Source organism: Macadamia integrifolia, unplaced genomic scaffold, assembly GCF_013358625.1.
Source record: "Macadamia integrifolia cultivar HAES 741 unplaced genomic scaffold, SCU_Mint_v3 scaffold1023, whole genome shotgun sequence".
Lineage (NCBI taxonomy): Eukaryota > Viridiplantae > Streptophyta > Magnoliopsida > Proteales > Proteaceae > Macadamia > Macadamia integrifolia.
Genome location: NW_024868057.1, coordinates 48106 through 72248, shown reverse-complemented (window position 1 = coordinate 72248; position 24143 = coordinate 48106). Strand labels below are relative to the sequence as shown.

The following is a 24143-nucleotide window of genomic DNA, read 5'->3' as shown; positions in this document are numbered from 1 at the left end:
CCTGTTTTATTCTCATTCATAACTGCATCAATGTTTAACTTATAAAAAGGAGGGGTGGGAGGGCTCCATGGATTAGAACAAATTGAAGGCATGGCCTGAGGGAGAGCAATTTCAGAGACTGTGGGGGAATTTTTGTAGAATTCATCAAACTCTATTTCTGCTTATTGAATTGTTGTAACCCGGAAGTTACTGAGAGGGGGTGAATCAGTGAGTCCAATTTCAATCCCCAAAAACCTGTCCGATTTCTAGCCAAGAAAAACCTGATACACCCGTCCTTATGCCTATTCCTGTTTGCACACAGTCGTATGCACACTCAGCCTCTTATAGGCACTTCCAAGTGTGCACACTCATTCTGCATTCCACACACTTCAATATAAAATGCAAACAATAAGCATTCACAACAGGATTTTTACTAGGTTCCATAATTTGCCTATATCCCCGGAGTAATGCCTGTAAAGGCTTGGTACATACTCAATACATTACTTTTGACTACACCCACACACCCAATTTTCTCAAGCCGAAGCTGAGATGGCACTCGTAGTGCTGGTACAATGTGTAGCACCTACTACATGGGAGCACCCACTCCTAATACTTAGCACCCACTAAGCACTCAATAAAGAATACAATAAATTTGAGCTTATATCAATACCTTGCAGTCAAGCCCTGCCTAGTATATACATCCACAACTAGCTAGCATGCTTATAGTTCATTCACATCTAACTTAGCATGTATACAAATCATCTACAACTAACCCTAGCATACATACATATCATTATACATGCATATAATGCAAATCTAAGGTTAGGGAATCTCACAATCGGTTGCCTGGGATGACTGAGAACTTGCACTGACAAGCTTGGTGGTCACACCTTCTCTCCCCTTTGGCTTCTTGCTCTTTAAAGTAACTACAAGCAAACCCTTATTTGGTTTATTCTCTTCCTCTTTAGCTTTGAGTCAATGCATCATCAACACACATTAACCACCTCCTCAAACCCTCATTAATGGAGTAAACAAAACTCCCATTGAGTAACAAAACTCACATTGAGTAACAAAACTCATTCATGGTTCTACCAACAAAGGGGGAAGCTCCTCTATTCATTCATTCTTCTTCCCTTGGCTTAAAAATAAGATACCATAAATACCACAGAACTATCCTTCTAAACCACCATTAATGGAGTGTAAAACAACTCACATGAAGCCTTCAAGCTTTTCAATGGTCAACAATAAAGGGACGAGTTTCACATATAAAATTCAAACATTTTCACTCTCTGAAACCCTTATTTTTCACTTTTAATATGTAGAGCTCGGAGTTATGAAGAATCTGCAATTTGGTTCACCCAAATCTGAGTTGGGATGAGGGAGATATAACCCTTTTAAGTTGGGCTAGCTAGAAAGCCAGAAATAAAATCTTCGGAGGATGGCTTGGCATACACTGGCGGCGTGGGAAGCAACGGCACAATCTGGGCCATTCATTTAATCAAAAAACGCCTTTAATATAGACCCTTGGATCCATGTAACTGATCTTGAATCTTAGCCGTCTGATTAGAATCATTGATAAAGTAGTATTGACCTAATGATGTCATGCTGACATCATCGATCATGTTACTTTTTGTTGTTGACTTTTCATTGGCTCATTTTTTGGATTTTAAGGGAGCTTGTCTCCCACTCACAAAAAGCTGAAACTAATAATAGCCGTTAGATCTAGATCTAAAATCCAGATTAACTTCATAAGCCCCAAAAAGCATCTTCTTGGAAAGGGCCATACACATGCGCCATACTCGATCAACACCTACTTCATTAAATCATGCACCAGCCCCCTGACTTCTTATAATTATAAGAAAACCCTCCAAAAATCAACCAAAATTCTAAAAGAACCCCCCATTGGTCAAGAGCTACTAATGGTTTTCTGGTTCAGATTTTCAAACCGGCTTCACGGAAATAAATGTAATTTTTTCATACTATTTCTAATTGAGACGAAACAAAGTACGTTGGAACCATGACGGACACTCTACAAATTTCCAGAAGACTCGATCATCTTACTCACACATATAAAAAGACCAAAATGCCCTATGTCTTTCCAATGATGCATCTTCCTCATACATAATTGGAACTTAATGAAATCAAAACCATTGGAAAGATCAGATTTTTCGTATCATTACATGAAGAAAACTTCTTTTAATAAATTCATCTTCAATATCGAAATTGCCTCTAACTGCCATAAATACCGTAATTTCTTCATACTGTATCGGAATGCCACAAAATCAGATGCACTGGTCTAGATAAATTACAATTTTTTTTTTTACGAAGAAACGGTCTTCCAAAAATGTCATTTTCACTGCCAAAAATGCCCCCAAGCGTAAATAGGCCAATTTTACCAGTTTTGACTCAGAAACCTACACCACCTACTATGGATGAATCAAACCACTCCATTAACACAATATGGATATGTTATCTCACCAGTGACACTCAACGTTACCATGTCATCACTTTCGGCCATGTCACCCAAACTGGCCACATCATCACTGCTATGTGGCCGGATTGCTAACAAGGACAACCATAAAACAACAATAACCTCCATATGGGAGCTACTTTTCTCAGAGAAGATAAGCTCGTTGCGAGCAATCCATAACGCTCAATTTACCTTTCCATCTAAACCATACCTTGTCCATATATCTATACACCTATGCTATGACTAAGACTAAAATCTCTTCTAACTTTCAATGAGTCAATGCTATTTACCTCACAAACTTTGTTTAACCTAGGAGTGTCAATTCTGAGCCCGCACCGGTAGGTCTGATCAAGTCCGACATGTTTATGGCCTATCCTGGACCAACCCGATTAATAATTGAGTTCGACACATTTATTAAATGGGGGTTCATGGTGCAAGTAGCTAGCCCATCGTGCACCCAACCGAACCGACATATTATATGCCCGGCTTGAACCAATTTGATGTAGCCCAACCCCCTTTAATATTACATAAAATTTCTATTTTTCCACTACTAGTAAGAAACAAATTAAGCTTTCTTACACTTTGTTTTGTAATAGGATTTGATTTACTTAATCTTTATTTTGTAAGTTGTAAATGTCATAATCTCTTCTTTTTCTTTGTAAGAACAACCATAATCTCATATTATTTCTCTTTTTTATTAAAGATTTGCCTCACATATTTCTAGGTATTCAACCAACTTAGGGAAATAATTTTAGGGTAGGCACGTTTAAAGCCCGTTTAGATTTAAATAAGTTCATAGCCCTGTTAGGACCCGTTTAAGGAAGGCCGATTAAAGCCCGACACCAACCAGCCCGATTATAAACCGTACCATGCCCCCCAAAGCTAGGCACGTTTACTAAAATGGACGTTCACAGTGCAAGGTTTCCAAGTGGTCAAGCCCGATTAAGCCCGATTGGCTTGATTGACACCCCTAGTTTAACCTGAAACTTGATATGTGAGTAGGTTTTAAGGTCTATATGTTTATTAAAAACTTTACTAGGTTCAGATGTGAAGAAAAGAAAATATTCAATAAATTTTGATTTTGAGGAAATATGTGCATAAATAAATGGATAAAGTTTTCCTAAGATACGGTGAATATATTCTGACCCATCACGACCACGAACAATAAAGGCCCGTTTGTTTAGGGTGGTTTTGTTGGGGTGGGATAGTTGTACGAACTATTCCACCCCATTTGATTTGAGAGTGTTTGGTTAATAGGGGTGGGATTTTGGGTTGCCAGCCATTGAACACCACTTTTTTCTTGTCAGCTGACGTGACAATAAATTTAAGCAAAACATAGGATTTTTATCCTTTCTCCCACCCCAACCCCTTCCAAAGTTGGAGATGGCTCTCATTCATCGATCTCATTCATCAACCACCGGCCACCCAACCCCTGCCCAGCCATTAGCCACTGCAACAAAAAATCTAGGACATGAAATCTTGAATTTTCGTATTCACATATCAAAACCCTACAATATGAGCAGAGAAATTCTCAGAGATGTCAGAGAGACAATCATAGTCGATCGATTCTGAACTGAAGGTATAAATCATGAATTCCGTGAATGATGAAATTCCTACTATATAATAACAATAGGACCTTGCCATACATTTATGGAATCACAAATTAAATCATAGGGGTCGACGCATACCGTTCACCATCGGCTGTGAAAAATTCACCGCCATTATATCATTCCTGCAATCCCAAGCACGGACACAATGTATTCTCTAGATTTCTCCCACTAGCTCCCCTTAATGCTCTCTTGGTGATGAAATCAATAATGAGAGTGACATTAGGGTAGAAGGAGGACCTAGAGTTCTATTTTATAGAGTTTGTGCACCCTCCTATCAAGGTATGCCAAATAGGGTAGGACTCTTTTTTCCTAATTAGACAAGGAGTGAGTTTCCTATTTGGAATCCAATTCTATGAGATTGATATCGATCAATTACTTAATTGTTATATGGGACATTAATAAAGAATATTCTAGAAAATATTCCTACATTTTGATCGTGTCGTGCTGCTGCACGATAGGAATCATCGGCCCCTTTTAACTCAACCCCTTGCGGTTATGGGTTCTGGGTTAAAAAAAAAAAATTGGAATTTACAAAGAAGATGAAGGGGATTTGGGAGCAATGCAATAACGTCCCTCTGCCTACAAGCCCTTGCGGTTATGGGTTATGGGTTTAACAAAAAAAAAAAGAAAAAGAAAAAGAAAAAGGGATTTACAAAGAAGAAAATGAAGGGGATTTGGGAGCAGTGCAATAGCGCCTCTCTGCATGTAGGCCCTTGTGGTTGGGCTGCAAGCTTTAAAAAAATAAATAAAGAAAGAAAGAGAGGGGATTGAAGAAGAAGATGAAGGGGATTTGGTTATAGAAGCAGCAACAAAGGGGATTGAAGAAAAAGAAGAAGGAGATGAAGGGGACACGCAAGACAGAGTAATTGAGAAGGATATGTCTCACAATCAAATCTGAGAAGGAGTGCCATTTGCCGATTGTGTGCTCCAACAGCTTTTCATCTACTTTGTTTTGGTTCCCATCCATGGCTTGAACTCTCTCTGAGCTCTATTCACCTTGGTCTTTCAGCTAGTTTTCTTCACATAGAATAGAGCTTATTCTCTGGAGCCTTACCTCACATAGAACAAACACAATGCAGGAGTGAAAAAGTATAGATAAAGTGCTTTACCTTAACTTCACTGTTCGATTACCCTAACACCATGTGGGTCCCAATTCCACAAAACTTCCACCCCAGCCTCCCCATCAAACTAACGGGGCCTAAGAGAAAGAGGTGGTCATTTTGTACTATCCCGTTGTTCAGCCACATCTGAAAGAAAAACTTTCTCCTAAATCAATCCTTATGTCATCATTATTTTTGTTTTATTATATTGTATATTTTTTTTTGATATCCAAACATACCGGAGATCCTACCTTAACGGATATACCTTAACGTGCGTGTAGGGAAACCAAGAAAAAAATTGCTGGAAAACGTCTATCTTCTTAAGCGTGGAAGGAGAGTGAAGTCCACGAGAGAACGAAGATGGCATCCATCACTCGGTCGATCTCCATCTTGCTTCTATGGGCTCTGGTCTTCTTCGGAACCCTAGCTGTAATTCAGGTTCTCCTCCTTCCCTTCCCATTCCCTTCTTTATGTTCTTCTTTTCTGTTCTATCACATGTTGGGTAATTGGGTTTCTACAGATCTGTAACTTAAGAGTCTCCATTCAATCTTCCTACACGAAGAACCGTCATAGCTCATCCTGTTTGAATTTTAATGAGTAGATCCGTAAACAAATTCGATTCTTTCCCCACTTTCCTTTGCAAGATTTCTCTTTATTCGGATTAATTTTCTTCCCAGAGGCGATTAGGCGATGCTGGAGTTCCATCCGATCGGAATGAGATCGATAGCGAGCTCGATGAGGTGAGGAAATGGTTGTCTACGAGCTCGCTTTTGCTCCTCTTCCTAGAATCTCTGTGATCGACTTTAATCCCCATCGATTTCATCCTCCACACTTTGTCATGGGTTGATGATCTGTTCCTGTTCGTACTTTTGGCCCTTGTTTTGTCTCCCTATGTAGTGTTCCATGAGTGGTTTAGTCTGAATAGACATTTTCACTTGCTTCCAATGAGCTGTAATTTTTTTTTTTTTTCTTTCTGATAGTTATCGAGTGTAGGAGTTATAACTATAAAGGCAATGTATTCCCCCTTAAAGAATTCCATTAATTTTTGTTATACTTTTCAGGCTAAGAAGGCAAAGGATGAAAGCTTGAAGGAAATAACTCACAAAGTATACTTTGATGTTGAGATCGATGGAAAATCTGCTGGTATGTTTTACTTTTCTTGTCAATAAAGCCATATCTAGTTAACCGGTCTTAAGGAGATTCAGAAACTGAACGGTTTTTAGTACGTTTTACATAATCTAGCATGTTCCCAGAAGCACAGTCTGCTTTGGGTTAACTTCATATTAGCTATGGTTATTAGTGAAAGTTCGTGAAAATGGTCTGTGCTGCTAAAGGGTAGCCTCTCCCATTTGCCTTTCCCCTCATTTGTAGACTTGGTCACTTTGAAGATTCATGAATTGGATGGTAATTTTTTTTTTTTTTATCTGTACTTTTTTTTTTCTGGATTGTTTCCTGCAATTTGGCCTGCAATCTGCTTTATTTCTCATCGTGATCGTGAGTGCAATCTGCAATAACTTTCCTCGGGAGCAATCAAGAAATTTGTTAAATTGCAAACCTAACAACAATCAAAACCTTATCATTTTGTATGGATTAGATGATACACATTCTAAGTGTTTAGATTTATTAGCAGAAATATTCTCCTTCTGTGGAACTGATGGGCCATCTGATATACATTTTAAACTCTTCTCACCTTGATGCCTTTTCTTAGGATACCTGTTTGTTTCGCTCATGTGTATCTTGTTTATTGTTGCTTTCCTATCATGCTTTATTTGGTTGGCATTAATATGTCTTCAAGTTTCTACCCAAAAAAAAAATGTCTTCAAGTAATATGTTCAGTCTCTTTTCTTGTGTAGTTAAATGTTCTCAGTGAGTTTGGTTGTTGATAGGATGCTATCATGGTCTTCATGGTTTCAGGTCGTATTGTCATGGGCCTCTTTGGAAAAACAGTTCCTAAAACCGCAGGTATAGTTGCGTGATCATGTACGTTGAAGTGAAATATGAGAAAAATTGATTACACAGTACAACATCCTTTAAAGTTTCTTATAATATAATGTGTGAAGAGACTGATTTTTCAACTATTCTTTCTATATTGGGCAGAGAATTTCCGGGCGCTTTGCACAGGTATCCCTTCAATCCTCTGTGTATGTGTGTTTGAGAGAAGCATAGCTAGATCCTTCTAAATGAATAGCAGTAGGTCTTTTGGTTTGAGGTTTGTAATTCTTTTCTCTTTCACTAGGAATAAGAATAAGATAGAATATTGGTTGATAGGGAAGGGATGTAGTGCAGAAGTTGCATAATAGATTCTGTCAATCTTGATTGTATATACCTCAGACCATCACTTTTACCTGCTTAGCCTGTCTTAAAAGTTTTTTCTTCCTGTTACAGGGGAACATGGTGTTGGGAAGAGTGGGAAACCTCTTCACTACAAAGGGAGCACATTCCACAGGATTATTCCCAACTTTATGCTTCAGGGAGGTGATTTTACACTTGGAGACGGAAGAGGTGGAGAGTCAATCTATGGAGAAAAGTTTGCTGATGAGAACTTCAAACTGACGCACACTGGACCAGGTAAGCTTGGAACATGATGAGTTGCCACCACTTAATTTCTTCCCTAATAAGTAGCACATAACTGTGGATGTTTATTCCTAAAAGTGACTAAAATGATATGGTTTGGTCGGTTGGGCACAGGGCTTCTTTCAATGGCAAATGCTGGTCAAGATACCAATGGTTCACAGTTCTTCATCACTACGGTCACAACTAGCTGGTAAGTAAATGCTTCTATTATTTGGGATTTGTTTCCTTGTTCAATCTCAAATTGTCACCATTGCAGCTTTGCCATTTTGGAACCCTGATTCTTTTATTTTTATTTTTATTCTCCATCCCATGACATGCATACTGGGTACATGTAATTGGTGGGGGTGTAATAAGTAAGAACCCTGCAACACACAAATTGCATCCAGCTTGCCCAAATTTTTCCCAGGGTTTGTAATGTAGGAATGGATTTGACAACCAAACCAGACCCAAGACTGCAGGATTTTATAAACCAGAGAACAACCAAAATTCACCCAAAAGGAGACAGCAACAATAATCCAGGATTTAACCAGTAATCAGAATTTGAAACCAGAAAGAACAAACACAGAATTCTGGAATATCAACTAGCAGAAATTATACCAGCAAGCAGAATCAATTAACAATAGAATTAGGACAGAAAATAGGTCACAATCAGTCACACCAGATCACAGAAATAGTATCGATTTGTCAGGACAGTAACACTGTGAATAAACCGACCCAGTAGCAGTTTTAGAGTGAAATCAGAAACTGTTGAAGCACTAACAGTCTTCAATATTCAGAAAACTTAATTCAGCAGTCCAGAAAATGCTATTCAGATCAGCAGAACCAGAATCCAGAAAATGGAAACTTCAGTTTACTAAAAGAGGAAAATCTGGAGATTTTGAATATCTCACTATTGGCTGAACAGAATCAGCTAGAAAGTGGATCGATCCTTAGTTAAACAGAGGGGAACAATCGACCAGAAGATTGGAGCAAACCACTGGCTGGATTGATCCCAACAGTGGGGGCCGAATGCTCTGTTTGCAGAAATTCTGGGCAGAAAACAGAGAAAACACTTACCTGGTTGCAGCAGCCTTAATCCTTGAAAATAGGACTGAAATTAATTGATAAGAACAGTAGAAGAGAAGAACCTCTTGGACTTCACGCTGCAAAGAGTCGTTGGATCGAACACCAACCCATCACTGTGATCAAACACACAGAAGTTCTCTTGCAGAGAAAGCAGCAGCAGCAGCCATATTTTTGTTTTCATAAAATCGTGGCTCATAAAAGAGCCATATCCTTTATTTATAATGATAGGGAGGGTTTACAAATAATAGTAACTCAGAGTTACTAAAAACTGATTACAAGAAGTTACTAAAAACTGAAAATTGGAATCTAATGAAAATAGAAATTAGAAACTAATTTAGGACTTCAAAATAGAAACAAACAATGACTTGAAATTAGAAACTAATTTAGGACTTCAAAATAGAAACTTAATAACTAATTAGGCTCTGTACTGTAACGATTCTGTTTTTTTAACATGATTTTGGGGCTAGCACACTTTTTTGCATTTTTATTTTTTTGGAGTGATTCTGCATCTTAAATGTTGTATGGTAATCGCAAAAAAAAAATGATTTTGTAACCTGAAAGAAACAGAAACATGTATGGTTCGTACTTAACAGAATCGTTTCTGTTAGAAACCAATATTTACATAAAGTGCCATATTTTGAACAAATATCCAAGACACCTTAAAAAAATAAAGGAAAACATAGCAAACCATCAAAGTTAAAAGTAGTGTCAAAGTACAATGAACAAATATTCAGGACATCAAATACTACAGTTATAAAAAAAAGTCAAGACACAATCATCCATAACATCTTAAAAAGTGAAGAAAAACATAGCAAACCACCAAAGTTAAAAGTAGGGTCAAGGCACAATCCAAGTAGAGTTATCAATCTATCTAATTAAAAGAACTTTTCAAGAAGCAAACTACTGAAGGGTACGAAGGAGTATTGACTTCCGATGAGGAGGGCATGAAATTAATGCTTCTCTCCATTGCGGGTTAGCCATTAACTTCCGAAGTGCTTTCTCGTATAGTGTTTCATCTAACTCATATCCTGACTCAAGCACCTCCATGGCCCTAGTAATCCCGTACATCTGTTCCGCATTTTGGGTTGAAGCAGTGGACATGCTCGCATCCCGTTCTACCCTTGATTTACTCATATCTTGAATTGCCTTGAATGCCATTGACCAATCATTAGACTTACTCCTCCTCCTTTTCGCATTTGGAGTCCTATCATGCCTATGCTTAGTAGCTGACCTTTTTTCCACTGCTTCAGTTTGAGTGTCACCTAATGGAGTAACTTCATCAGCGGAACTTGACTCATCACAAGATTCAATCATATTCCTATCATCATCGGCCGCCAAAGTTTCCAACATGGTTGTTTGAGTCCCACTTCCTTCGCCGTCTGCATATGTATCACCAAATACCATACATAGTTCTGGCCATTGTGGTAGTCCATGCTTCTTAAATCTTGCCCAAGTAGGGTTATCCTAATAAATAAAAAATACGCATAATCAAATACTTGAATTGATATATCCTGGCATTTCAAAATACTCAAATTAAATACAAATTGAGCATACCTTAATATGCGATTCCCAGATGGATTCATCATCAACAGTACAAGTTCTTGAAGCAGTATCCCAACCAAAACCAGTTGTCTCCAATAGCTTCTTAAACTGACTATAATCCTGCCTCAGTTTGTTCACTTTGTTCTTCAACTGTATAATGGCATAGTTGACCCCAGTTTTTTCTTTGAAGTTATTGGCAATGTTGTTCCAACCAACTTTATTAAAAGTCGAAGTAGTCCTATTTCCTTTCTTAACTTCCTCTACCATCAGAACAATAAGGGTGTCTACATTTGCTTGGCTCCATTTTGCAGTCTCATTAACTGTTTGTTTTGAAGTTGACATTTTCTCACTATTTTACCAAAAAAAAAAAAGAACATGAATTTAAAATCCAAATTGAAAACACTGATTTTCACCAAGGCACCCCAACCCTTAATCTGTGAAACCCCTATGACCTTACTCACACAGGGCTTTCAAAGGCCTTCAATGAGGTTTTGAATACATATTGGGCTGTACTAAAATGAACCAGTGGCATTCACAAGAAAACTTCACTTCAATTCACTCCAGTAATAAATTAGAAAGATGTTATATTGCCACTTCAAAAGGACTTCTACCACAATGCTACATATATGACCTTATCCCTTTCAGTAAAAAAGAGAGAACCAATGAATCAAATTAATGTAGAAGTCTTGAGGTAAATAATGGCCAAATAGATAGGAGAACAATACTATTACTTTTTGCAGTTTAAGTCAAACAAAGCAATAGAAAACAATATCAGAATAGTCATAATTTAAAGAAGTATACTTGAATTAGGTTTCCTAAAATCCGTAGGAAAGGAAAACTGAGAAATAAAAAGAACTGAAATTAGTAGTTATAGTAACCCACTAGATTTCCCATCATTTTCCCCAAATAATAATATAACATAACAATCTAACCAAAGGCATATAACTTTAAACTCCAAATATGTTTGTTGCGGGGGAGGGCCAGAGAGAGAAATGAGTTGTTATATACTTCATTTTTGCTGCCTTACAAAAGAGTTGAGTTTTATGCCAAGGCTTCACTTAGTTGCAAGGGAAAGAAATGAAGTAAAATCAAATAAAAAAGGGTCATAAATCTCCTCAGGTTGTATAGAATCTGCCACAGCCAGTAGAATTCTATCCAGCCATAGTAAAGACTAAAGACATATAATCTCTTCACCTTTTGTAGAGTGGATCCAGATCATCTCCAGCAGTTGGGCTACCAAGATACATCCGGTTGTGCCAAAACAGTAAAAAAATATTGGCATTACTACTATCTTTTTGTAAGCGCATAATAAAACAATGACTATGGCAAAAATAATAGGAACAATAAGAACAGCAACACCAGCGTCATACACCAAATGCATGAACCTCCACCCCAGGAAAAAATTCCAGAATATTCACAAAGGCAAATTTGGTGGTTGTGGTGGGAATGTGATTTCCCTTTGATCAAGGAACCATATTGATGCACTTGAATGCGACCTGAGATACCGATCATGCACAGTTACAAATTTCTACCAAGATGGGAATGTTGCCATTATGCTTCCTAAGGGACTTTGGGGGAGCAGAGTAGCAGACAATGAATGAAAGTTTGAGTTTCTCTTCAGGCTTCTTGGCTATCCCATAACATCTGTTCCCCACTAGTCTGCTAAACGAACGAATTCCATCTGTTTCTCATCTCACTCCCAACCGATAACATCACTCAAAACTTTAATTTGCAGGCGCAGCAATGAATGTAATACAGCCCCCATGATCCAAAAATGGTGCATGGCTATGTTATGCAGGAGCATCCAACGCTTCAAAGCATTTTGAGTTGTTATATGGATTATTAACCTTTTCTTGGACTACTTTAGATACACATGCTTAGGATGATCACCTGGTTGCCTTACCTTGTAGCCCACAGAGAGTGAAAAAATTTATATTTTTTCAGAGATGAAGGCCTCTCTATGCTTCCCAAGCGAAATCGAAACTCTAATCTCTCTCCATCTCTCTCAGACAAATTCCGTCGAACACAAAATGGGCAGCTTGGAGAAGGAGAGAACGACGACAGGATGGGCAGCGAGAGACCCATCAGGGATTCTATCGCCTTACACATACAATCTTTGGTAAAGATTGATTCAAATCTAATAGTAACAGTTTTAGTTTAAATCGTCTTTGTAATCTCTTCTCAATCCTTCTCAAATGGGAATTTTTATTTTTTAAATTCTTGATCAAAACAAACAGGAACACAGGGCCAGAGGACGTGTTCATCAAGGTGATATGAGAGGAGGAGGGAGAAGAGATCAAGAAAGAAAGGGAACGAGAGTGAGAGAAAGAGAAAGAGAAAGAGAAAGAGAAAGAGAACGAGAAAGAGAAAGAGAGAGAGAGATCTTCGTTTACCTTGAAGATGGTAGATCGAGTGGTAGACAAGAAAATTTGTACCGAGCAGAGCTTCTCGCCTCTCGCCTCCTTCTCAACTCTCGCCTCCTTCTCGCTCTCGCCTCCTTCTCGCCTCCTTCTCGCCTCTCTCCTCCTGCAACTGAAATTGGGTTTAGGGTCGCCTCCTTCTCGCCTCTCGCCTCTCGCCCACTGCAAGTGAAAATGGGGTTAGGGTTTGTGAAACATAACAAAGTTATGTTTTGAGGGTAATTTCCCCATTTACCCCTCATAACTTATAAGTGATACCTATTTCGGCGCCTTTTGCTCAGAATGAATTCTAAAAGTGAAAAGCAAGTATTTTGTGCTCCCAAAAATGGATTCAAAAGTCTCATAAGTGCCCGGTTCATTTCAAAAAAACAAGAAATTGAACCGGGCTTTCCATACAGGTTTTACCTCATTTCTGTTTCAAAAAAAAAAAAAAACATCAGAACCCATTTTTTAGAATGTTACAGTACAGAGCCTTAGTAACCCCATCAGCAGCCCAATTCGTGGGTTGACTTGGACCAGATCTGGGTCGACCCAGTCAGCCACTTGGGTCGACATTGGTCTTGGTTCTCCTTGTGTAAACCCTTGTTGGTACTGTATCAGCTCTCCCCGGCTTGAAAACATTCGACTCTGACGAATGGATAAGGGACATGTAGCGCTCATACAAGTCGGGATCAAGCCTCTTAAAATCATCAGCATGAATCCAAGTACAGTCACTACGGGGACGGCCTTTCCACTTGACAAGAAAAGTGTGATAACCGGTGCCACGGCGGGTGGTCTTGTAATTATCATCCAAGACGTCTTCAATAACTTCAGAAGTGGGTGGCTTCAGTTGGGGCTACCTCAGCATTTGCTCCGTGTCTCCATCATCCGAATGCAACATAAAGGTGAAGATCAACCACATTAAACACATTGCTTGTGGTCATGTCATCCGGCAGCTCAAACACATAAGCATTAGGTCCTATACGTTTCAACACCTTGTAAGGATGGATGTAGCTTGGTATTGACACCCGTCTGAAACCGTTCAGGATTTACTCGAATCATCACCATATCCCCGGGTTTGAACTCCACATAACGCCGATGACGATCAACAGAAGCCTTATACACCTCATTGTTCAAGGCAATACGTCGTCGGACGTTGGCATGCACCTCAGTGATATGACGCAAGAACTCATTAGCTTTAATACTAACTCGAGCCTGGGGTGGAAGTGACAAGGTCAATAGGCCACTTAGGTTGAACTCCAAGAAAGATCTCAAAAGGAGTACGACCTGTTGTCCTATTCACTGAGCTGCTGTAGGCAAATTCTGCAATGTCAAGAATAGAAGGCCATGTCTTCTCATAGTCTCAAACCAAACACCTCAACAAGTTTCCTAAGCTACGGTTCACCACCTCTGTTTGTTCGTCTGTCTGTGGATGAAGTGTAGTTGAAAAGTTCAGTTTTGTATTTGTCTTCATCCACAATGTCTTCCAAAAATAACTCATGAACTTAACATCACGATCAGACACAATACTAGTTGGCAGCTCATGTAGTCTTACTACTTCCTTGAAGAAGAGCTTTGCAACCTGATAAGCATCAAAAGTCTTAGGACAAGGTCTAAAATGAGTCATCTTAGAGAAACGATCTACAACCACCATAATGGAATCATATCGTTCTTTAGTAGGGGTAGTCCAAGAACAAAATCCATGCTAACATCAAGCCACGGTGCATGAGGAATAGGTAGTGGAGAGTATAAACCTGTGTTCTGTTTTCCTCCCTTTGCCAACTGACATACACGGCATCTCTTGATTACATGATCGACATCCTTTCCAATGCATGGCCAATAATATCGATCAGTCACCTGTGCAAAGTCTTATCTTTCCCAAAATGTCCTCCTAATCCTCCTTCATGTAACTCCTGTATGATGTGATGACGGAGGGAAGAGTTTGGGATATAAAGCCGTGTGCCAAAGAACAAGTACCCATCATGAATAGAGTACTTTAGGTGCTGTCCACCTTGTTGTAACTCCATAAAGATAGTGCTGAAATCAGAATCAGATGCATACTCACTTCGTATCTGATCTATGTTAATAACATGTGCTGAAAATGTGTTAAGTGTGAGCACTTTCCGGGTAAGTGCATCAACCACTGTATTCTCTTTTCCCGCCTTGTACTTTATAGCAAATACAAATTCCTGTAAGTAGGTTACCCATTTGGCATGTCTGTGGCTAATTGACTTCTGTGAGTGAAGGTGCTTCAAGGCTTTATGATCAGTGTACAAAATGAACTCCTTACCAATGAGGTAGTGCCTCCAATGGCGTAGCACTTGGACGACTGCATACAACTCCAGATCATAAGTCGAATAACGCTTCTTGGCCTTATTCAATTTTTCTCTATAAAAAGCGATGGGGTGTCCTCTTTACATTATCACTCCTCCTAGCCCAACATGTGAAGCATCTGTAGCTACCTCAAAAACTTTGTCAAAATCTGGTAGGCGTAGGATGGGTGCCTCTGTCATCTTCCTCTTCACAAGAGCAAAGGCTTTGGTCGCTACAGCTGTCCATTCAAACTTTCCTTTACTCGACTTCATACATTCAGTGATGGGTGCCATAACTGCACTGAAGTTCCGAATAAATCTCCTGTAGAAGGAAGCCAACCAATGGAAGCTACGGACTTCTGCTAGTGTCTTAGGTGTAGGCCAATCAGTGATGCTCTTGATCTTCTCCGGATCAGCTTCAACTGCTTTTGATGACACTATAAATCCAAGGAATACAACCTTGGGCAGCATGAAGGAACACTTCTTGAGATTAATGTACAACTTCTCAGCACGGAGTACTCTCAAGACTTGCCTCAAGTGATCCATATGCTCTTCTTGGTTCTTACTGTATACCAGAATGTCATCAAAATAAACAATCAAAAAGCGACCAATGAAAGGACGAAAGACCTGTGTCATCACCCTCATGAAAGTACTAGGTGCATTTGTCAGACCGAAAGGCATGACTTTCCACTCATATAAGCCATCCTTGGTCTTAAAGGCGGTCTTCCACTCATCCCCAGGACGGATGCGAATCTGATGATAGCCACTCCTCATATCTAACTTGAAAAAGACCTTTGCCCCAGATAGCATATCCAACATATCATCTAGTCGTGGTATAGGAAACATATACTTGACTGTTATCTTGTTTATAGCATGGCTGTCTACACACATACGCCAACAACCATCCTTCTTTGGCGTGAGTAAAGCTGGTACTGCACAAGGACTTAAGCTCTCTTCAATGAAGCCCTTCTGTAGTAACCCATCCACTTGCCGTTTCAGCTCGGCATGCTCAGTAGGATTAAGTCTGTAAGCAGAAAGGTTGGGTAAAACCAAACCAGGAACCAAATCAATAGCATGCTGTATGTCTTGCATGGGAGGCAACTCATCTAGGAGATCATTAGGGACTAAGTCAGAAAAATCAGATGGGAGCTCTCTGATAGGGGCACTATGCGTTACCTCAGGTTGGGGAGTGACTTCCCTAGTAACAAGTGCCATAACCATTTCAGTCTCATGACTTGTGCGTAAGAACTGTTTGCGGGGAATAGCTAGCAACTCCTTTGTAGGCATAGCTACTACCTTCTTCTCATTGTCAATGTCCTTCTGATTTGACCTTATGGATCTCTTTCGTCGTATTTCAACTGGCACATTTACCGGATAGAAATTTGTAGGGACACCCTTGCACATGAAAGTACACAGATTCTTCTTCCCTCCAACCATGGCATCATTGTCATACATCCAGGGGCGACCAAGCAATACATTTGTGAGTTTCATTGGGATCACATCACATCAAACTTTCTCTTCATATCAGTAAAGTTTCAAAGGAACTGAGCACCTCTTATTCACCTCTAAAGTATTACCATTCAACAAAGATACCTTATAAGGCTGAGGATGTGGGTCAGCTTTCAAGGTTGCTTTCTTCACAAAGGCTTCAGAAACAACATTGACACAACTGCCACTATCAATGATAATCTGACAAGTATGCTCACCTGACTTCATACGGCTGTAGAATATGCAGTTACGTCGCCAATCATCTCCTTTGGTTTCAGCCACCAATATGCGAGTAATAATATTTATTCCCTGAGTTTCATCCTCATTAGTGTTTTCCATATCATAGTCATATACACCATCATCATCATCATCTAAAGGATAGGGGTAAAGAGCTGACTCATCCTCCTCATTGGAGTCTTCAACCTCAGCTACTACATTAACCCTCTGCTTATGCGGACAAGACTTAGCAAAATGTCCTACCTCTTGGCAATGGAAACACTGTACCTTATTACCACCTGTCATGGGTGCCTTTCCTTTATGATCAGCTCGTGGAGGAAAAGTGGACTTTGGAGGTGCTGAGCTACTAGGTTTAGTGGCTAGAAAATTCTTCTTTACCTCCCTAGCTTGGAAACCAAACCTTCTAACTGGTTGTGCTAGAAGCTTCTCTGCTCGTAGGGCCTTGTCAAAACAATCCCTCACTGAGTGCACTTCAACAACTCCAATACCCCTGTTGATTTCAGCTTGCAATCCCAGTCGAAACCAAGATAACAATTGCCTTTTATTCTCCCTTATGCTTGTATGAGAATAAAGTGCGTCAAACTTGTTCATGTACTCGGCAACAATCATAGACCCTTGACGAAGAGAGTTCAGCTGGCCTTGTATGCGAGCTCTGAAGTTGCGTGGCAAGTATTTATCTGATAGCTCAAGCTTCATCTCCTCTCAACTAGTAGGTTCTCTACCACGGTCTCCTAACTCTAACTCATAGGTCCTCCACCACTCACGAGCAGCCCCAACTAGCTTTGCACGAGCTAGTTTCATTTTCCGTTCCTCAGGTAACTCATAATAGTCGAAATAGTCGTCCAGTGCCACTACCCAATCATAGAACAATTGGGGGTCATGTCTTCCATCAAACTCCTTCAAATCGAGCTTGACTTTCTGTGAATCTCCAGAATACCTCTGTTGCACGGGACGCTCAATCTCAAAATATCCTTTTACATACTCTTCAAAAGTAGGTTGTGCTACTGGAACCTTCTGTGGTGCTCTCAGATTAGAGTTTGCTCTCTTGTTAGTCAATTGAGCAACTACATTCAATGGAGTGTCCTCTTCAGGTGTTGTACGTGAATTGCCAATAGGCTGTTGTGGTGGGGTCTCTTCATTCAACAACCTGGCATCCAATTCAGCCTTCAATTTAGTCCGTAAGGCTTGCTGTTCAGCCTTCATCTCAGTCCTCATAGTCTGTAGCATCTCCATAAGAGAAGCTAGGGTGGGGGTGTTGTTCCCAGCCATGCTTTGGTACCACTTAATTTAGGAATGGATTTGACAACCAAACCAGACCCAAGACTGCAGGATTTTATAAACCAGAGAACAACCAAAATTCACCCAAAAGGAGACAGCAGCAATAATCCAGAATTTAACTAGTAATCAGAATTTGAAACCAGAAAGAACAAACACAGAATTCTGGAATATCGACTTGCAGAAATTATACCAGTAAGCAGAATCAATTAACAACAGAATTAGGACAGAAAATAGGTCACAATCAGTCACACCAGATCACAGAAATAGTATCGATCTGTCAGGACAGTAACACTGTGAATAAACCAACCCAGTAGCAGTTTTAGAGTCAAATCAGAAACTGTTGAAGCACTAACAGTCTTCAATATTCAGAAAACTTAATTCAGCAGTCCAGAAAATGCTATTCAGATCAGCAGAACCAGAATCCAGAAAATGGAAACTTCAGTTCACTAAAAGACGAAAATCTGGAGATTTTGAATATCTCACTATTGGCTGAACAGAATCAGCTAGAAAGTGGATCAATCCTTAGTTAAACAGAGAGGAACAATCGACCAGAAGATTGGAGCAAACCACTGGCTGGATTGATCCCAACAGTGGGGGCCGAATGCTCTGTTTGCAGAAATTCTGGGCAGAAAACAGAGAAAACACTTACTTGGTTGCTGCAGCCTTAATCCTTGAAAATAGGACTGAAATTAATTGATAAGAACAGTAGAAGAGAAGGACCTCTTGGACTTCACGCCGCAAAGAGTAGTTGGATCGAACACCAACCCATCACTGTGATCAAACACACAGAAGTTCTCTTGCAGAGAAAGCAGCAGCAGCAGCAGTCGCCATATTTTTGTTTTCATAAAATCGTGGCTCATAAAAGAGCCATATCCTTTATTTATAATGATGGGGAGGGTTTACAAATAATAGTGACTCAGAGTTACTAAAAACTGATTACAAGAAGTTACTAAAAACTGGAAATTGGAATCTAATGAAAATAGAAACTAGTCTTGACAGAAATTAGAAACTAACAATGACTTGAAATTAGAAACTAATTTAGGACTTCAAAATAGAAACTTAATAACTAATTAGTAACCCCATCAGCAGCCCAATTCGTGGGCTGACTTGGACCAGATCTGGGTCGACCCAGTCAGCCATTTGGGTCGACCTTGGTCTTGGTTCTCCTTGTGTAAACCTTTGTTGGTACTGCATCAGTTTGGGATGGAATTTTCAGCCCATGACTGGGTTAGGGTTGAGAAATCCCAGCCGAGTTTGGACTGGGCCGTGTTGGGGCTAAGCCCTGACATCTTGATTACATGCAAGTGTACTGTAGTTGTATATGGTATAACACGTTATTGCATATGATGTGCTTCTGTGTTGCAATAGTAAAATTTGTCGGTTGCTATTCCAAATCTTTTCTTCTCTGGGCTGGTCTGTTTGGGTCCACTGTGATAGGATTGCAACTTGTGAATTCCCAGCTAAAGGTAGGGACGGTAAGTAGAGGATGCACAGGAGCAAGGGAATTACTAGTTCTCAAATGTCCTTGGAAATAATGTTGATGAGGGATGTCCTGGTATGTGGTTTGCCATACATTTTTATGAGTTTCAATCAAGAAAATAAAAAAACAAAGCATATTTTCTTGTTCTAAGTTTTGTGAAAGCAATTGGTTGATTGCAAAGCCATGTATATAGGTCAGGTGTAGACCCTTGTATGGTCGATATTCCACTAGTGTTAAGATGCAGAGTAATAATAGCAGTGTTTGATTCGACAATTATCACTGGCAGTGCTGCTTCCACTTTGTTTAATTTGTATGAAGTGCAGCCCATCGATGATTCTAAGATCACATAGCTTACCAATTTTCTCTTGTTGTTTAGACCTTTAGGATCCATCGTGGCTTGATCCCAACTTGAAGATTGTTTCCACTCAAATTAACTTCACTGGGTGATTTTAATGATCCAATTTCTGCATTACTTGGAAGTTTTCAAAGTAGTCCTTTCCCCTTTATTGCTCTTCACTTCTCAAAAGCCCAAGGATCAGGGTGTTCAAACTACTCTTATCATTGTTAACATGATAGATATATCTTGTTGTGTGCTACTTCATGCACACACTATATAGTTCCCCATGTAGAAACTACACGCTATCCACGATGCAGAAAACACAGTGAATAGAAAGAACAACAATCAAACAACACAAGTATATACATGGTTCGGCAAGTTGCCTACATTTACAGAGAGATGAGAGCATTTTTTCTAAAAAATGGAGAGAGGGTTTTAAGCTCTCTTCCTTGCACCTCTCTGTGTTTATAAAGTATTCCCCTTAATCCTAATAAGCCCCCATCGCAACAATTTATAGGGAAATAAAGAGATACAAATTTCCTGAATTATCCCATGTAAAACCCTAAAAATTTCCACAGCCCAGTTTACAAAATACAAGACCGTCAACCCTGAACAATCTCCACATGGGCTTGCATTTTGCAAAGCTCCCTTGAAGATAGTTTGTGGATGTCCTCATCCTTGTACCTCAATAAAGGTACACAACTGCACCCCACCATTATAAGGAGTGGGTAACATTAATCAAGTCCAACCAAAGCTTAACCTTCAAGGGGATGCTTCCTTCTTATTCAAGCTCCCTGATTTAATAAAACATCACATCAATGTGCTTTGTCCTTGCATGAAACATTTGATTTTGTGCAAGATAAAGTGCACTCTTGACTGTCACAGTACAACATTGTACCTTCTTTGCGCCATACCTAACTCACGAACTAGATCTGTCAACCTAATCCTCTCCTTGGTAGCCTCAACTGCCGCTATGTACTATGTTTGTGTTGTGGATAAGGCAATAGAAGACTGAAGCGTTGCCTTCTACGGAATAGGTCCACCTGCTAATGTGAATTCATACCACGTAGTTGACATCCTTTTCTCTAAATCACTGGCATAGTCAGCATCAACATATCCAACCAATTCTGTTGAAGTTTTAACGGTCCTTTGGAGGCAGCCCACAACCCGGTCTACAAAATACATGACACCAACCCACAACATCCCATTCATTCACGAGCACAAAGATTTCACCAATTTCGAATGTTTATGTTCTGCTGAAAGTGGAAATCCACAAAATTTGGCAAAACATAACAAGATACGGGGAAATATTTCAGTTTCATGAAGTGTCGGTCACATCCCTTCCCTCTGGAGTATTGTGTGTTTGACCTTGTGGCTCTAAAGTTCTAAAGTGGTTATATGTTTGCGATCCATTTGAAGTTCACCGGTGGGTTGTCTTTCCAACTAAGCAAGAAACGGATTCAGATTTGTAATATGGTCATCTGTCCAATAGCCTGGATTGTGGATTTTGCTCATGCCTGAAGATTTGCATGCTTTTTTATCTCAAACATTAATGTAATATTGAAATCTGTAACAGGTTGGATGGCAGACATGTTGTGTTTGGTAAGGTGCTTTCCGGTATGGATGTTGTGTACAAAATTGAAGCTGAGGGGAGACAGAGTGGCACACCCAAAAGCAAAGTTGTTATTGTAGACAGTGGCGAGCTTCCGTTGTGATTGCCACAAAATTTTCTTCTTGTTACACTCATCTTGAATATCTGAGTAATGGTTTTGTTTTTAGTAGCAGGATTTATTACTGCAAATTTTGTGTGATGTATTATGACAGCATTATTAGTTTTAGAGACCAAAACTTGGCGTATATTTATTTTATTTTGGGGAAAGGTTTCATATGTACTTGTGTATTGAATACAGTCAACACTAAAATATCACCCTCTTCAGGGTCTTAGCCATTTGCAGTTGTTGTTTACTTAGGGTGGCTAGATCATGAGCCATTAGCTAGAAAGACATTAGAATCATGTTCCTATTTGTCCTATTTTTGAATAGTGCAGGGGATGCAGATGCATGGTGGATCTTACAGCAGTGGTGTTTCTAAGCAGGTTGAACTGGAGTGGGTTCACCAGGCAACCTTGGTTCTGCCATGTGACATGTTAGACGGGCTGTAAGTTTAGTGGATGAATGGTCCCTAATGTCCTTGCTCGGATTTCAAGCTTCGTCACCATCAGAATCTGTTGGCTGACAGATAAAAGGGATGCTTGTACATCTGTGGGGTATTTACTTGAGTGGAAAAAGAAAGTTGTTTGGTTGTGTGGCCTTTCATCCATACACATGGGCACACAAAATTATCATCACATCTCTCGTTAAATAAAAAATTCTATTCATGTTGATGCCCCTATATATGCTCGCATTGACCCCTAATTATGGTGCATGGGCCACGCAACTAGGCAGTACCCCTTACTTGAATTTGGAATCAAATTAACACATGGACAGGTCCATTATTTTGATGTCCAATGGTTAGAGATGGAAGACCCTTTCCATATGGCAGAAATAGGTGGCCTACTTAGAAAGCCCCTTTCCAGGTGGATCATTCTTTTCTGTGGATTCTTAATATTACTATGAGTGTTATTTTTTTCTGCAATAGAAATTTAAAAATAAGGGAAGTGAAGTGAAATTTTCGTACTTTAAAAAGAAATGTTTATAATCATTACCTCATGATTGTATAAACTATTTAATTTTTTTAATCATATTTAGTAATGACATATTTTACATGTAATTTTTATTTTACATATTATAGGAAAGGGTTTTGGATGCAAAGTAAAGATCAATTTTATAACCAAATATGGAATGATTTGAAGTTAATGTTAAAGTCACATGGGTAAAGATTACATATATTTCTTTTTAAAGTATAAAAATTTCACTTCCATTCCCTTTAATTCTCTTTACCAAACATTGTCTTGATGAAATATCACTAGCCATTTGATGAGAAACCAAAGAAGCGTTGTTACAGCAAGTGGAGTTGTGTGATGATGTCCTATTTTTAGGTTGTGTTTGGTAACCAAGAGAAGAAAAGAAAAGAAAAGAAAAGAACAGGGAAAAAAAAATTAAATGATAAGAAAATAAACAGAAATATGTATGTTTGGCTAGCATCAAAAGAAAAGAAAAGAAAAGAAAATTTTCATATTTTTTTGTGTTTTTGATAAAAAAAAATTTTGGCATAAAAAAAAAACTTCACCAATTCCAAGGTTAATTTTTAAATTCAAAAAAAAAAAAAAAAACCTCTCTTAGATCAGAAAATGCCAAGCACAAAGAGAAATTCTTAAACAAAAAATAAAAATAAAATAAAATAAAAAAAATAAATTTTGTATTTTTTTTTCTTTTCTTTTCTTGGCTACCAAACACAGACTTAAGGTTGCGGACATTTTGCTTTTCCTTGATTCCCATTTAGGCTGGAGTCTCATGTGCCAAATACGCATTTATAAAATCTGCAATGCAATAGGAGGTTGTGAACATCAGTTAAGAATTTGACAGTTAAAACACTGCCAAGATGAGGAATCCAAAATCTAGGGCCTGTTTGATAACATTTCAAGAAATGCGTTTCTGCCGTTTCTGTTTTCAGAAACAGCAGAAACGGAGTAAAAAACCCTTGATAAAATTGTTTCGTTTCACTTATTTTCAGAAATAGAAATAGAAATTTTTACTTATTTATGGTTCAAGAAACGACCTAGGCGAAACAAGTTGAACTTGTTTCGCCGTTTCTGGAAACGACTTGTGGCCATTCCTTCATTGGTTATTATCGACTTCTAAAAACATGACTTATCAAACACCTTCAATTCCGTTTCTGTTTCTAGAAACGGAGATTTATGTTTCTGCCGTTTCTGTTTCAAGAAACGGCAGAAACGTTATCAAACGGGCCCCTACTTTACACAGGAACGAGCTGGGAAAATATTAATAATCAGGGTAATTCAGCGTCACATCATTTATTTATTTATTTTTATTTTTCTTTTTATGAATACATAAAGATCTAATAGGATTACGTTAAAAAAGTTCATACATATAGCTTAGGGGATTATGAGTGACAGAAGTAGTAGGCGCTCAATACTTTACATATGACACTCGCGCATCGTCTGGCCGAAATTTAAAACACACTTGTTTAGTTGTTTTATATACAGCTAAGAGTAAAGAGAGAGTACTAACAGGCCATGAGAGGGGGTTAGGGCATTGTAGAAAAGTTCCTATAGTCGGGTCATCGCTTCATACTTCCTCGATCATCCAATCC

The 24143-nt window shown here is 39.0% G+C and overlaps 1 protein-coding gene across 2 annotated transcripts; it reads left to right on the top strand.

Annotated features, from left to right (window-relative positions):
- The first annotated feature begins 5392 nt into the window (after nt 1–5392).
- Nucleotides 5393–21819, top strand: LOC122062419 (peptidyl-prolyl cis-trans isomerase CYP20-1-like). Of its 2 annotated transcripts, XM_042626042.1 has the most exons (8): nt 5393–5597; nt 5837–5899; nt 6221–6302; nt 7074–7121; nt 7257–7280; nt 7545–7727; nt 7848–7923; nt 21448–21819. In XM_042626042.1, the coding sequence occupies exons 1-8, from the start codon at nt 5520–5522 to the stop codon at nt 21584–21586; spliced, it is 693 nt and encodes a 230-aa protein (XP_042481976.1). In that variant the 5' UTR covers nt 5393–5519; the 3' UTR covers nt 21587–21819. The 2 variants fall into 2 exon arrangements, with proteins under 2 accessions (XP_042481976.1, XP_042481977.1); XM_042626043.1 differs by lacking the exon at nt 5837–5899 and having other exon boundaries at nt 5398–5597.
- Nucleotides 21820–24143: the final 2324 nt, after the last annotated feature.

Coding starts and splice junctions, on each gene's coding strand:
- LOC122062419 (XM_042626042.1), top strand. CDS start 5,520: ATGGCATCCATCACTCGGTCGATCTCCATCTTGCTTCTATGGGCTCTG. Junction 6,303..7,073: donor GATCGATGGAAAATCTGCTG/GTATGTTTTACT, acceptor TCATGGTTTCAG/GTCGTATTGTCATGGGCCTC. Junction 7,122..7,256: donor AACAGTTCCTAAAACCGCAG/GTATAGTTGCGT, acceptor TATATTGGGCAG/AGAATTTCCGGGCGCTTTGC.